Source organism: Neovison vison, chromosome 14 (assembly GCF_020171115.1).
Source record: "Neovison vison isolate M4711 chromosome 14, ASM_NN_V1, whole genome shotgun sequence".
Taxonomy (NCBI): domain Eukaryota; kingdom Metazoa; phylum Chordata; class Mammalia; order Carnivora; family Mustelidae; genus Neogale; species Neogale vison.
The window spans coordinates 39,165,371-39,178,891 of record NC_058104.1 but is presented as its reverse complement, the minus strand read 5'-3'; the positions used below and the strand labels follow the sequence as shown (position 1 = coordinate 39,178,891).

The following is a 13,521-nucleotide window of genomic DNA, read 5'->3' as shown; positions in this document are numbered from 1 at the left end:
CTCTCGCCTCTGGCAGGAGGTGGGAAGCTGCCCATTCACTTCTGGGGTCCCCAACAGACTCCACCACGCGCCATCCATTTGGTGCTCTCGGTTCTGGTTCCATAGCGCTATTATTCCTTGGGAGAAGAAGGCGGGCACAGGGTAGCGGGGGCCAGAGCAAAGGCCAGCTGAGGGAGTAAGGGATGGGGCAGGTGGAGGTCCCCATTCAGATGCCAGACTTCCTTTCCTGCTAAGTCAGGACGGAGGCTCTAGATCCAGCCTCCCCTCTCCTACACACCCGAGCGCCCGCTCGCTCCTTTGTCTGGCCTCCCTACCCTTCTAGGCTGTCTCCGGGAGGAAACACGACAGGAGAGCTCCCCAGGACAAGTGGTAACTGAGGTGACTCTTCCCGGAAAGACTCCAGCTTGGAGAGGTACTCCCCTCCCAGAACCCACGGTCTTCTCTGCCCTTTGCCAGAAGGAGAGGAAAACAGCTCATCCACAAAGCTCCTTTCCCAGGGGGAGGCTGCGGGTCCCAGTCTGCCTTAATGGACGTAACCTATCCCTTGGCCCCTTCCTCAATCCTACAGACCCTTGCCAGGAATGGGGCAGATCAAGAAAGCAATGAGCTCATCTCAGATGTGAAAGGCGCAAACAAGCCAAGACCATCCCTCACACAGCAATTGTGTGTGAGCCACGGCTGTGGGCAGGCTCAGAGCACACAGTGGGGATGAATCTAGCAAAGATACTGGGTAGAAGTGGTAAGCCACTGCCTTTGGTGGCTGACCTGAAGGGACCCATTCTCCCAGGACACAGCCCGGAGACACCCCCTGGGGCTGCACCTGTGCTCTTTTAATAGCACTGGGGCCTCCTGTCCTTTCTCCAGGGAAGAGTCATGCTCAGTGAGACAGACTTCCCGGCTCCATGGAACTTATTTAGATCTCTGAGCCTCAGCTCCTCAGCCCCCAAGGGGCATAGCTGAATGTCCACAGAACCAGGGGCACTTCTGGGCATCAAGATAAGCAAATCAGGATTCACGGACACAGTAGGAATGGGAAGGCAAAACACTTGGGATCTAGGAGGGAATCAGAGCCTGCCAGAGGCAGAAGGGAGATGTGTGCCAGGAATCTCAAACCCAGATGCCTCCAGGACCCAAGCAGATGAAATAAATGGCAGAAGCTGGAATAAGATGAAGAGAAGTGGGCTGCAGCCAACGGGGGAATGTGCACTGCATCCACGGCACCCCAGCTAAGAAAGGAAAAAGAACTCTAGAGGTGCCTGGGTGGCTCAGCCCGTTAAGCGGCTGCCTTCTGCTTAAGGTCATGATCTAGGGGTTCTGGGATCCAGCTCCACATCTGGATCCCTGCTCAGCAAGGAGCCTGCTTCTCTCTCTTCTGCTGCTGCTTCCCAAGCTTGTGTTTTCTCCCTCCCTCCCTCTCTCTCTCTCAAATAAATAAATAAATCTTAAAAAAAAAAAAAAAAAGAAAGAAAGAAAAAGAAAAAAAAGAAAAAGGACTCTAGAAGGCTGGGGATCAAGCTCACCCTCAAAGGCAGAAATGTGTCAGCCCTATAGGGCACCTCCAGATCCGAGAGCTGGGAGGGGTTCCCATTATCAGAGGAAAAGGAAAGGGATCCTAGGCAGGCAAAAGTAGCACATGGCTTCCTTGCAAGGGAGTGGATTTCCAGGCAGAAGGGACTGCAGGGCTCAGAGGTAGGAAATGGCTGGGATTGTTTGGTGGAAGATTTGAAGATGGGGTCAAGAGAGACGAGATGGCTTGGAGCTGGGCCGGGTCCAGACCACAAGATGGTAGGTCGGAGGACTTGGACTCTATTCCGAGAACAATCGGACTAAAGCTGGAAAGTGAGATAAGCATATTTGCAGTGTAGACCGAGTTCACTGCACAAGGATGCATGTGAGGGGGCCACGGCGGCTTCAGGGAGCCCAGGATGAAGGTGATGCTGCCCCTCAGAGCCTCGAATGTGGGTCGTGGCAATGGGGCTGGAGATGAGGGAATGCAGGCAGGGGAAGCAGTGTGTGCAAAGGCCCAGAGGGCAGATGGAGCCCCATGGGTTCAGGGCAGTAGGAAGAGTTGGGTGTGGATGTGCGGGTGGGGGCCGGAGGTTGAGAATGGGGTAGGAAGAGGAGGAATCTCCTACCTTACCTGCTAGCACCCTAGCCGGCTACACTTCCTTCTTCCCTGGCCAGCCTGGGATTAGGTTTGGGTGATTCCCCCAAGCTGCCCCGTGCCCAGCGGAGGCCCATGCTCATTATGGCAAATGTGCCCATCAAATTGGGTGCCACGGTCGGCATATAATTCTTCACCAGCGCTGGCCGGTGGGTGAGAAGGGAACGCCCATTGACTGAGCACCCTTGCTCAGTCCGGGTAGGTCTCTTTCCCTCCATGCTCGTGAGGGGTGAGGGTGAGCGTCTCCACCTTCCCCGTGAGGAAACTGAGGACGTAGGGAGTTAAGAGAGCTGCTCAGCGTCCTACATCGTAAAGTGGTGGAGCAGGGTCGGAAACCTGCCGGCCGCTCGTTCAATAAATATGCATTGAACACCTCTTACGTTCCAGGCACTATTCTAGACACTGGATAATCAACGATGAGTAAACAGACACAAGTCCCTGTCCTCGTGGACTTTATAGTCTAGTGGGGGTGCAGGGTTGGAAGAAACGGACAATAAAAATAATTGTACCTAGGACTAACCCAATGTCCTGTCCCCTCGTGGCCACCAGAGGGCACTGCGATCCTACCGCCTTCCTTGGGCTTCCATCTTCCTTTCTGGGCTCCAAAGACAGCAGCCAGGGAGGCCCTGAGTGTACCCCGTGCATCTGCTCGGGAATGGGAGCCGAGGAGAGCTGTGCCAGCTTCCTTCTTCCGCCCACCTTTCCAGCTTAATCGCCTCACCAGGTCCCCATGCAACTGCTCCAGGTCTCTCTGACTTTTTAAGGCCCCGTGTGCTCCAGAGATGCCCAGGCTCAGATTCAGGCACCGACCTCCATGTACCCACCTGCCCACCCCCTGCCGTCTCTTCGTCCCTCTTCCCAGCCCTCCTGCCACCCACACCGACTGGGGCACCCAATCCAGAGGGTCAGGGAAGGCAAGAGGTCAAACCAGCTTGACAGAGTCCATGAACCCCGTGGGCGTTGAGTCGGAGTGTGCCAATCCCAGTTAAAAACGGAAAGCATTTAAGAATGGCAAGGCATTCTTGGTATCTGAAAGCAATTCAGCTTTGGATCTTTAAAAAAAAATCCCACTGTGGTATTATGTGGTGTGGACACATGTATTAATTTATTGCTAGCCCTTCAAGACAATATGGTAGGTAAAATTCCATAAATATTTCAGTACCTCTGTACTTTGTTCCAATCACTTCCTGAATAATAGATCTTTTTGGCAGTTACTCAGTAACATTTTAAGACCTGCTTGCTGCAGCCCTAAGTGCTGCAGCTTGTAAGACCAGACTACAGAGTACCAAAGGGAATGTCACCGTGAGGCTGTGAATAAGGTCTTCAACTGCTCACTTGTATTAATGGGACTGAAGCAGGGGGATGAGGGCTTTCTGCATTTCGGGTGGGGAGGGCTCTTCAGATCCCTGGAATCTTAGTACAGCCCTCCTGGAAATCGATCGGGGGAGACAGATCTCTGGGTTGGTGGGTTGCTGGGGAACCTCTCTCCTTTCTCCCAGCAATTCAGCACAGACACTCCAAAGCCTGAGACAGTACCAGTGAAGAGTGATCCCGCGAGCCCCTTGCTTTTTTTTTTTTTCTCAAGATTTTATTTATTTATTTGAGGCAGAGAGAGCATAGTAGGGGGGAGAGAGAGGTGGATTCTCCACCGAGCAGAGAACCCAACGCGGGGCTCCATCCCAGGACCCTGAGATCATGACCTGAACTGAAAGCAGACGCTAAACCGACTGAGCCATGCAGGCGCCCCAAGCCCCTTGCTTCTTGATATTTGGTTGTTCTTTGGCTAAAGGAAAGCATTTTTATTGGGCTAATATATCAATATGTGAAGGACGATGCTGATTTATTAGAGGCTGGAAAAAAAATAATTCTTCCCGCATTACAAAACAACAATAATAGCGCCTTCGCTGTAATCTCACCAAGAACCAAGCATAGTTCATCTTTTCTTTTTCCATGATTTGTTTCGTTTTCTTGGAATGTTATGAGCCAGAAGGGGATTTCACTGAAGTTTCACAGCATTTTACATAAAGGATTGTACATACACAGTTTTATATTTTTGGTAAACTAGGGGCTTCTGGGTGCCTCAGAGGGTTAAGCCTCTGTCTTCGGCTCAGGTCAAGATCTCAGGGTCCTGGGATTGAGCCCCTCGTTGAACCCCTCATTTGAGCGCCTGGTCGAGCCCCTCATCTAGCCCTCCTCCTGGAGCTCTCTGCCCAGTGGGGAGCCTGTATCCCCCTCTCTCTCTGCCTGCCTCTCTGCCTACTTGTGATCTCTCTCTCTCTCTCTGTCAAATAAGTAAATAAAATCTTTTTTTTTAAGGTTTTATTTATTTATTTGACAGAGATCACCCAGTAGGCAGAGAGGCGGGCAGAGAGAGGGAGGGGGAAGCAGGCTCACAGCTGAATAGGGAGCCCCATGGGGGGCTCCATCCCAGGACCCTGCGATCATGACCTGAGCCGAAGGCAGAGGCTTTAACCCACTGAGCCACCCAAGCACCCCAAGCCTTGCATTTTTTTAAGTCCAATCGAATTAATTCCAATGGATGAAAAGTATACCGGGGAAGCTGGAGAAGGTGCAGGAGAGCTGTTTCCGTGACCTGTTCCGTGGCAACAATTCAGCAATGCTCTGCATAAAATAATTAAGATAGAACCAAAAAAAGCTTCATACATCTTTTCTGACAGTTAATTTATCTTCGCCTTTATTTTTCATATGTTAATTAATTTAGTTATCAGGTTATAAAATGAAGAAGTAAAAATCTCTATTCACTGCTATTCCCTGGAGAGACTCACTCATAAGAAGTTGTTTCGAATTCTTCTGGGGCCTCTCTTGAATTGTAAAGATGATGATTTATAGCTTTGAAAGCTCTATCGACTCTGTACATGAAGGACAGAGAATTTAGCTTATGCCCACTTTTTCTTTTCTTTATTAGTTTTATTGTTTTCTAAATTTTAATTTTATCTCTATATTTGAGTCACTAATCTGCACCCAGTGTGGGGCTTGAACTCATGACCCTGAGAGCCAGGGTCCCACGCTCTACTGACTGAGCCAGCTGGGCGCCTGTGTTCAGTTTCCTTTTATTGGTAGTCTTTCTATTGATTAAAAGTATAACTTTAAATAATATATCTAATCCCCTCTTCTCGATGTAGTCACAGAAAATTGAGATGTAATTTGATACCATAAAATTCACCCTGTTGAGGTGTTCAGTTCAGTGGGTTTTAGTATTTTTATAGAGTGGTGAAATGTCACCACTATATAATTTTCAAAAATATTTTTCTCGGGATGCCTGGGTGGCTCAGTTGGTAAAAAAAAAAGAGCTTCAACGGACAGTTCATAAACCACACATGACCCACAGACTTCCTTCATTTGGCTTTTATTAGAATGCACACACATATATATAAAGCAGCCAACGTTTTGGTTGATTTTACCTAAAAACCCAGATTTCCAGCTTCTGTTGGAAAATCGGGACAAACACGATTCATAGAGCTGAGTGGCTGCTGTCCCTACAGACAGGCATGTGATCCTTCCCAACTCTGTCCCCTGGTCCCCTTGGCCATCTGGCTCCTGCTTGGCCTCTTTACCCATGTGAATTCATGACCCTTGTCTTTTCTTTTTTTCTGGTTTTATCCTGGGGAGCAATGCTGACTCTGTCCCCAGGGGTGGTTGTGGAACGGTTTTGAGAAGGTCTTCTCATAGGCCCCCTGCTTCTCTCCCATTCTTTGTTTTTTTTTTGATCACTGGTAGGTGGGCCCAGTTTTGTTTTTGTTTCTTTTTTTTTAAGATTTTATTTCTTTGACAGAGAGATGACAAGTAGGCAGCGAGAGAGGAAGGAAGCAGGCTCCCCACTAAGCAGAGAGCCCGATGCGAGGCTTAGTCCCAGGACCCTGGGATCATGACCTGAGCCGAAGGCAATTGCTTAACCAGCTGAGCCACCCAGGCGCCCTTCTCTCCCATGCTTACTATTCCTTTGGAATAATGGCAGAGCAGAGCATATGCAAGGGAGGACCATATCTGCCAGCCGGTAGTGGTGGAGACTTAGGGATTGTCAGGTCTGCGACAGCAGGTCTCAGTGAGATTGCTCAGGAGAAGTGTGGCAGCAGCGAGCAAAAGCCGTCCAGGATGGACCACTGAAGAAGGCAGAGAACAAACAAGTCAGAGAGGATGGCCAGCGGGTGGGAAGGGAAATCAGGTGTGTGTGGAGTCATAGAAGTCAAGTGAAGAGAATGGGTCAAGAAAAGAACGAAAACGGGGCACCTGGGTGGCTCAGTGGGTTAAGCCGCTGCCTTCGGCTCAGGTCATGATCTCAGGGTCCTGGGATCGAGTCCCGCATCGGGCTCTCTGCTCAGCGGGGAGCCTGCTTCCTCCTCTCTCTCTGCCTGCCTCTCTACCTGCTTGTGATCTCTCTCTCTCTGTCAAATAAATAAATAAATAAAATCTTTAAGAAATAGAAAGAACCAAAACGTCTAATGCCACCCACACAGGAGGCTATACAGTGTTCTTTAATTAAACTGTGCCGGTCAGGGATGCCTGCGTGGCTCAGTCCATTGGGCCTCTGCCTTCAGCTCAGGTCCTGATCCCAGAGTCCTGGGTTGAGCCCTACATCAGGCTCCTTGCTGAGCGGGGAGCCTTCTTCTCCCTCTGCTGCTCCCCCTGCTTGTGCTTTCTCTCTCTCGTTCTCTCTCTGTTAAATAAATAAATAATTAAATAATTAAAGAACATCGTTCATGCTTGTGGTGAGAGCATAAGGGGAGAGGAGAAAATGTAGGCTGTTAGGAGAAACAGCTCTTTCCAGAAGTTTGGCCGTGAAGGCAGTAGAAGGTCACGTGTGGTGAACTACGGAGAATTGGTTGTTGGTTGGTTGGTTGTTTTAATGTGGAAGAGATTTGAACTTGTTTATAGAGGGAATAGTTTGGGTCTTGTGATGTTGTGAACGGTGTAAACTGACTGGCTCATCTCCACCAGGAAACATGTAAAAATTCGGCAAAAAATCAAGTAAACATCCTTCAGAATGCACAGCTGGGTTTCGAGAAAAGAAGGGGATTTCCCCCCACAAAGAGGAAATTAAAATACCAGAGCTTTGAGGTTCTACCCTCACCTAGAGATTGGAGATGCGGGCTCTCCTGGGCCACTGAAAACAGGGACCCTAATATGAAATTCCTCCCTCCTTAGAGGGGTACACCCTCAGTGAAAGAGTAAACTGGGAAAAAAAGCTTTCCATCAGGGAGCCTGGGTGGCTCAGTCTTAAGTGTCTGCCTTCGGCTCAGGTCATGATCCCAGGGTCCTGGGATCGAGTCCCGTGTTTGGTTCCCTGCTCTGCGGGAAGCCTGCTTCCCCCTCTCCCACTCCCATTGCTTGTGTTCCCTCTCTCGCTGCGTGTCTCTCTCTCTCTGTAAATAAGTAAATTCATTAAATTAAATAAAACATATTTCCATCAGCTCAGAGGGCACAGAAGAACCTTGCCGGCTTCACCGAGATCTGATGGCAATAGAAAATCTTTCCCGGCAAGCCAAAGGCTTGCCCTGGCTCAGATTTGGGGTTCGAGGGGCGCCGGGGTGGCTCAGTGGGTTAAGCCGCTGCCTTCGGCTCAGGTCATGATCTCAGGGTCCTGGGATCGAGTCCCGCGTCGGGCTCTCTGCTCAGCAGGGAGCCTGCTTCCCTCTCTCTCTCTCTCTCTCTCTCTCTACCAGCCTCTCCATCTGCTTGTGATTTCTCTCTGTCAAATAAATAAATAAAATCTTAAAAAAAAAAAAAAAAAGATTTGGGGTTCGAGTTGACACCATCTGCAGGGTCATGGAAAGCCAGATAGAGTGAACAAATAACACGGTCCAGGGTTGGGAATACCCCTGAAGCATCCTTGAGGGGAGCATACCCGGAACCTTTCTAGAAAGACACCCTCAAACCTAGTCACGTGGCTTCCCACCGATAAGGCCCTGCGGACTCTGAGTTCACAGCCCCAAATTAGAAACCTAAGAGGAAACCATCTGTCATGATTGAAAGTAAGCACCCTAGGACTCCAGACAACAGAGTTATAGGAAGAATTTTAAAACAGACTCAATGTGAGGAAGTAACGAGAGGGGGTTAAAAACCAGAGGCAGGGCACCTGGGTGGCTCAGTGGGTTAAGCTGCTGCCTTTGGCTCAGGTCATGATCTCAGGGTCGTGGGATCAAGTCCCGCATCAGGCTCTCTGCTCAGCAGGGAGCCTGCTTCCTCCTCTCTCTCTCTGCCTGCCTCTCTGCCTACTTGTGATCTCTGTCTGTCAAATAAATAAATAAAATCTTAAAAAAAAAAAAAAAAAAAAAACCAGAGGCAGAGGTTTAAGACAAAGAGGAAGGATAAAGGGTAAAACGAACACCCTGTGAATCCAGCAGCCTGGCGGTCCATTCCCCTTTCCTGGGGCTCCTGGGATGGTGGCCCGGTCTGGGTCTGGGAACATAACGGTGACTCTGGGGACAGCAGACGGGGCGCGGCGGTGGCGGGAAGCGCACACCTGTCCTTCATGTCGCTGTTTGCTTAGAGGTCAAGCTAGAAAAGTCTGCAGAGGGCATCTCGCTCAACTTTCAACCTTCTTGGGCCGAGAAAGCGCGTGAGTCCCAGTATCACAACCACCAAGCCAGAGGGAGCGCGGGGTGAGCACCGCACGTCTGTGTGCTTCCCCGCGGGACTCCTTGGTCCGGCCCCGCCAGCTGCCGGGGACCGTGACAAGGGACACGGTTATCCGGCGCCTGAGGGACGGAGATGGGGCGGGAGCCCTGAGCCCTGGCTTGGATCGGTTCTGTGTCGCTGTCTCCGGTCACCCCGTTCAACCCCCACCCCTGCCACTGGAGGGACTGAACCCTTGGCGGGCGGGGGCTCGGCTGACTCCTCCGCCCCAGGGCCCGGCTCGGAGCGCGCTGTGCTGTTGCTCCACTTCCTTCCTTCAAGCCTCCAGGCGCGGGGAGGTCGGGCCCAAGCGCCCTGAGGCTCTCCGGAGCGGGAAGGAAGAGCGGACTCCTGGCCCCTGTCCAGCAGCATTTCCTGGGTGTGAACCGGGAGCAGGGGTGGGGGGGGGAGGGGGGAGAGAGGGGTGGGGGGCGGTTTCCCGGCCCTTAAGTAGCAGGGATGCTCCTTCCCTTGCGCGACTCTCCGTCTGTTTCAGTACTTGGGGCGCGGTGGGGGAGGTTGCAGGACGGTACAGAATGTCCAACACTTCCTAACCCTTGCTGAGCCTTTGGTTCCCTTTTCTTTTAACAAAGAACGGATCTTTGAGTCAAGGAATGCTTCCAGCGGGGAGGGAACCAGGCCCAAGTAGTATCTTTGTTTACCTTGTAATATCTTTGTTTACCTTGTTATTTCTTCTCAAGTGGTACCTTCTATTTATGTCAAGTGATACTGGTTTTCCATTTGCAGAAGTGATACCAAAAAGGTTCCTTTCAAAATAAGTTTATTAAGCAAATAGTAAGTCATCCTAAAGAAAAACATAAAGTAAATACTAGGACAGGTGGCAAAGCGGTTGGACAAAAATCCCAACCGTCCATGACTGAAGCTGGGAAATCGGACCCCTTGGGAATGGAAACGCCTTCCCCTCTCTCCAGCTCCTGGCTCCGATCCCAGAGAGGAGGTCAGCTCAGAGAGATGACTTTAGGGCCAAGGACATCTCTGGGCTCCATTTCTCCAGGGTGGAGCCTTTTAAATAAGCCTGCCTCGGGGCAGATCTGTCTCTCAGGACTGATTCAGCGAGAGAGCTGCGAGGGAGGGAAGCCACAGCTGGGAGGGAGGGTAGCTAGTAGCCACATACTAGGAGCCGCTCTGTCCTCGGGCAGGGTTCCTTTCCACTGGCCTCCCTCACCCTGGAGGGGTCAGAGTCGGAGGGCTGCCTGCTGACTGCCATTGATGCAAAGTCCCAGCTGTAGGCAAAGAAGGGGCCTCTTCAGTTTGGCTGACCAAGTCCCTGTTGCAAGTTGGAGGTCAAAGCCACCGTTGAGCTGTAATTAGATGTTCCTTTGCCTGGTCTTGACCTCTGTGTGTGTTTTTCTGGAGGCGTGATCTGTGGCTCCAGGAGGCTGGCTTCCTGTCCTCTCCTGCTGGCGGGACGGACCCTCGTCACCCACACTCAGCCTGTTCTTTGGCATCCGTGGGACTCCTGCACTCGGATCCTGGCATCTTAGGTGCGCAAGGAAGGAAGGTGGAAGCCTCGTGATGATGCTATTTTCTGCCTCTTTGGTACCTTGAGCTCTGAATCTGCAACATGGTTTCGGTGGCGTCTGGCCCAGAGTGGGCGCCACGCCCAGGTCTCCGCGCTGCTTGCCGCAGGCTGCAGCCACAGGCAGCCACAGGGAGCACTTCTGAGCTTCCCCTCAGCACCAGTTCTGTCCACACGGAGCCTGTGCTGGCGGATGGGGGCAGATCCAGGGAACTGAAATCCAGATGTAAAAGGCCAGCAGCGCGTTGGGGGGCATTCTTCCTGGGGCCCCGGGGTATCAGCTTGGGTTCCCGAGCTGGAGCCTCAGGTCTTTAAGGCCTCAGAGAGACTCTGTGAGGTACGGCCTTCCTCAGGGGTCTTTGGGAGGCCCATCCCCCAGGCCGTGGGGATTCAGAACCCCACACTGGTCCGACTTTCGCGCCTCCAGAAAGCGGAGATCTGCTCCAGGGTGACCCGAGGCTGGGGGCCCCACTCAAGATCAGGGCTTCCTAGTTGCTGCCTCTGGGCCTGGGGGCTCCCCAAGTGCATGGTGGCCTCTGGCCTGTGTTCCGGCTCAGCCCAGCTCACCAAGCCTGGGGCACAGGGCCTCTCGTCCAAGGCCTGGGGTCCCCAGAAGGTGCTGCGGACTGGGGCCCTGGGTGGGGTGTGGGGGCCCAAGGAGCTGGGAGGGGAGAGAGGGGCTAAAGGGCTGGGGGGTGCAGAGGGGGCAGGTGGGGCTGTTGCCCGGGCCTCCAAGCTGCCCCCGGGGGTGGGAGGGTCTGGGGCCCGGTCCATCAGCAGAGGGACCGCAGAGCCGTACCAGTCCTCCGAACGCTCTCGGGGGGTGCCCCTGGGCTCGATCCACAGTTCTCCTCCGGGGCGCCAGACCAGGGTGGGCGCGTGGTGGCTGGGGCCTGCGTGCTGAGCGCGGCGGAACAGGCGTTCTGCCAACACGGCTGTGGTCAGGAGGAAGAGCGCGGCGAGGGAGGCCAGCGCCAGCATGATGGGGATGCAGGGTCCGCACGGCAGCGGGGGCCACGAGCCCATCTCCGGCACAGGGACGCCCCCCGTGTGCCCAAAGGGCTGCTCTGGAGTGGAAGGCATCTGGAGAGACAAGGGTGGGGAGAGAAAGCCAATGAGCCTGGGTGGGCACAGCCTAGAGGGCGAGAGAGGCCGTGAGTGTCCGGACCCCAGTGAGGACAGAGGCAGAGGCCCCTCTGTGGCCGGGAGCCCAACACTCCTGCTCAGGCTCCCCACCCAGCTCGCTCCAGAAGCCCTGGTTCCCTCTTCGCCCCGGGGTGCCTCAGACAAAAGTCTAAGGGCCTTAGCACCCCCACACACCCCTGCGCCCTAGGTCTTGCTGGAGCCTCAGAGGAAGTCGTGGGTAAAGAAATCAGAGTCTCCCCGCCCCCCCGCCGGCTCCCATCCTGTGTGTGTGCACCCACCCGCCGTAGGCTGGCACCTGGGACGTTCCTGCGGCCTCACGACTCTCCCCGTGGAGTAGGTCTTGCTCTCTCCAGGCTCCACTTTGCTTGCTGTCGTGGGCGGCGTCAGGCGTCCCCACTGTACCTGTGGCTGTCCCCACCAACTCTGTCTCCCTTGCTTGTCTCTGCCCGCCGGGCCCCACACCTACAGGGGCCTTACCCCGGGGCAGCCCCTGGGCTCCTGGCTCTCTGTTCAGAGCTCTCCTCCCTGTGGAGGAGGGTGCCGGGCAGCGGCCTCAGATGAGGGCGGAAGGGAGGGCACCACCTGTTGCCGGGCGACGGTGCCCCAACTCCTCCAGGCCCAGTGGGGTTTCCTAGGCGACCTGTGGGGATGTGGTCAGTGTGGTGGAGAGGCGCTTCCTGGAGAGAGGTGGGGCCCGAACGGGGGCAGTGGTTGGTTGTACTGAACTGCGGCTCACCCCATAGTCAGGCCCCAGGCCCCAGGCCCCAGAACATTCACCCGGAGACAGAGAAAGAGGTCGGTTTGCAGAGCCTCGAGGCTCCTGGCTTCCCCCCGTACGGGGTTGCCCTGTCCCCTGCCTGCCCATAGGACCCCACCAAACCTGCTCCCGCTGCCCAACCCACACCCCCCTCCAGCCTTCCCCACCCTTCTCATGAACAGACATCTCCTTGTCTTCAGGCCATGTGGTCTCCGTTTCGGCCGGAAGACATCTGTGAGGTGAGGCGTGGGTAGAAGCCGAGTAAGGCCTCTGGGAAGAATCCACGGTCGGGCTGAGGCCTATCTCCAAGGCTCTGGACATTTGCCACCCTGGTCCTTTCTCCTGGGGTCAGGGGTCAGAGGGGCCTGGGGGCGGGGCGTGAGGGAGAGTCATCAGCCACTTGGGCCCCTTCCGAGATGGTCTAGTTTGACTGGATGGCGGACAGATGACGAGCAGGCCCCACAGAAGGGCCGTGTCGTGCCCAAGGCCGCACAACCCATGTATGTGTTAGGGACCGGAGAAGCGCAGCTCTAAATTCCTGGTCCAGCAAGCAACCAAACACAACGCAACTCTTACTCAGGGTTCATATTTTCTTTTGCAAAATGACAGCCATCTAATAAGAAAGGCTAAACAATATGTAACATGAATGTCCACTGAAACGTAAGCGTCTTACCAGATGGTCACAAGGGCAGCCGGACTCCCCTTGCTGCGTCTTGGAGGCTTGCGCACAGGAGGGGCGGGGGGGGGCAGGTGCAGAGAAAGACCGACAGAATCCCAAGCAGGCTCCATGCTCCTCATGCAGGCTGACTTGGGGTTTGATCTCATGACCCTGATCATGACCTGAGTTGAGATCAAGAGTCAGATGCTTAACTGACTGAGTCATCCAGATGCCGCTGTATGTTTTAATTCTCCTATCACTTAAAAAAAAAATGCTTAACATTTTTTAACGAGTTCCTTAAAAAATTAAAAATAGAATTACCCGGTGATCCAGCAATGATTCTTCTATGTATATCCAGAAGAACTGAAAGCACAGAGTCAAACAGGTATTTGCACACCACTGTTGATTAGCCGTGTTCTTCCAACAGGTGGGAAGCCAACAGGTGGGAAGAACTCAAATGTCCATCAACGGAGGATAAACAGAAGGCCGTATGCATACCCATCTATGCACAGACACAGCGGACTGTTGTTCAGCCCTAAAAAGGAAGGACAGTCTGACACCTGCTACAACATGGGTGAACCTTGAAAACCATATGCTGGGGGCACCTGGGTGGCTCAGTTGGT

General features: G+C 53.4%; 1 protein-coding gene across 4 annotated transcripts; it reads right to left on the bottom strand.

The window, feature by feature from the left end:
- Window positions 1-9,561: 9,561 nt before the first annotated feature.
- On the bottom strand, window positions 9,562-12,971 carry C14H16orf54 (chromosome 14 C16orf54 homolog). 4 transcript variants are annotated; one of them, XM_044232779.1, is made up of 2 exons: window positions 12,914-12,971; window positions 9,562-11,420 (listed from the first exon to the last, which is right to left on the bottom strand). In XM_044232779.1, the coding sequence occupies exon 2, from the start codon at window positions 11,418-11,420 to the stop codon at window positions 10,728-10,730; it is 693 nt and encodes a 230-aa protein (XP_044088714.1). In that variant the 5' UTR covers window positions 12,914-12,971; the 3' UTR covers window positions 9,562-10,727. The 4 variants fall into 4 exon arrangements, 3 of the variants coding, with proteins under 3 accessions (XP_044088714.1, XP_044088713.1, XP_044088711.1); XM_044232778.1 differs by lacking the exon at window positions 12,914-12,971 and adding an exon at window positions 11,762-12,022; XM_044232776.1 differs by lacking the exon at window positions 12,914-12,971 and adding an exon at window positions 11,779-12,022.
- Window positions 12,972-13,521: the final 550 nt, after the last annotated feature.

Bases quoted from the DNA above. Each gene is read 5' to 3' on its own strand.
- C14H16orf54 (XM_044232779.1), bottom strand. From the start codon at position 11,420: ATGCCTTCCACTCCAGAGCAGCCCTTTGGGCACACGGGGGGCGTCCCT.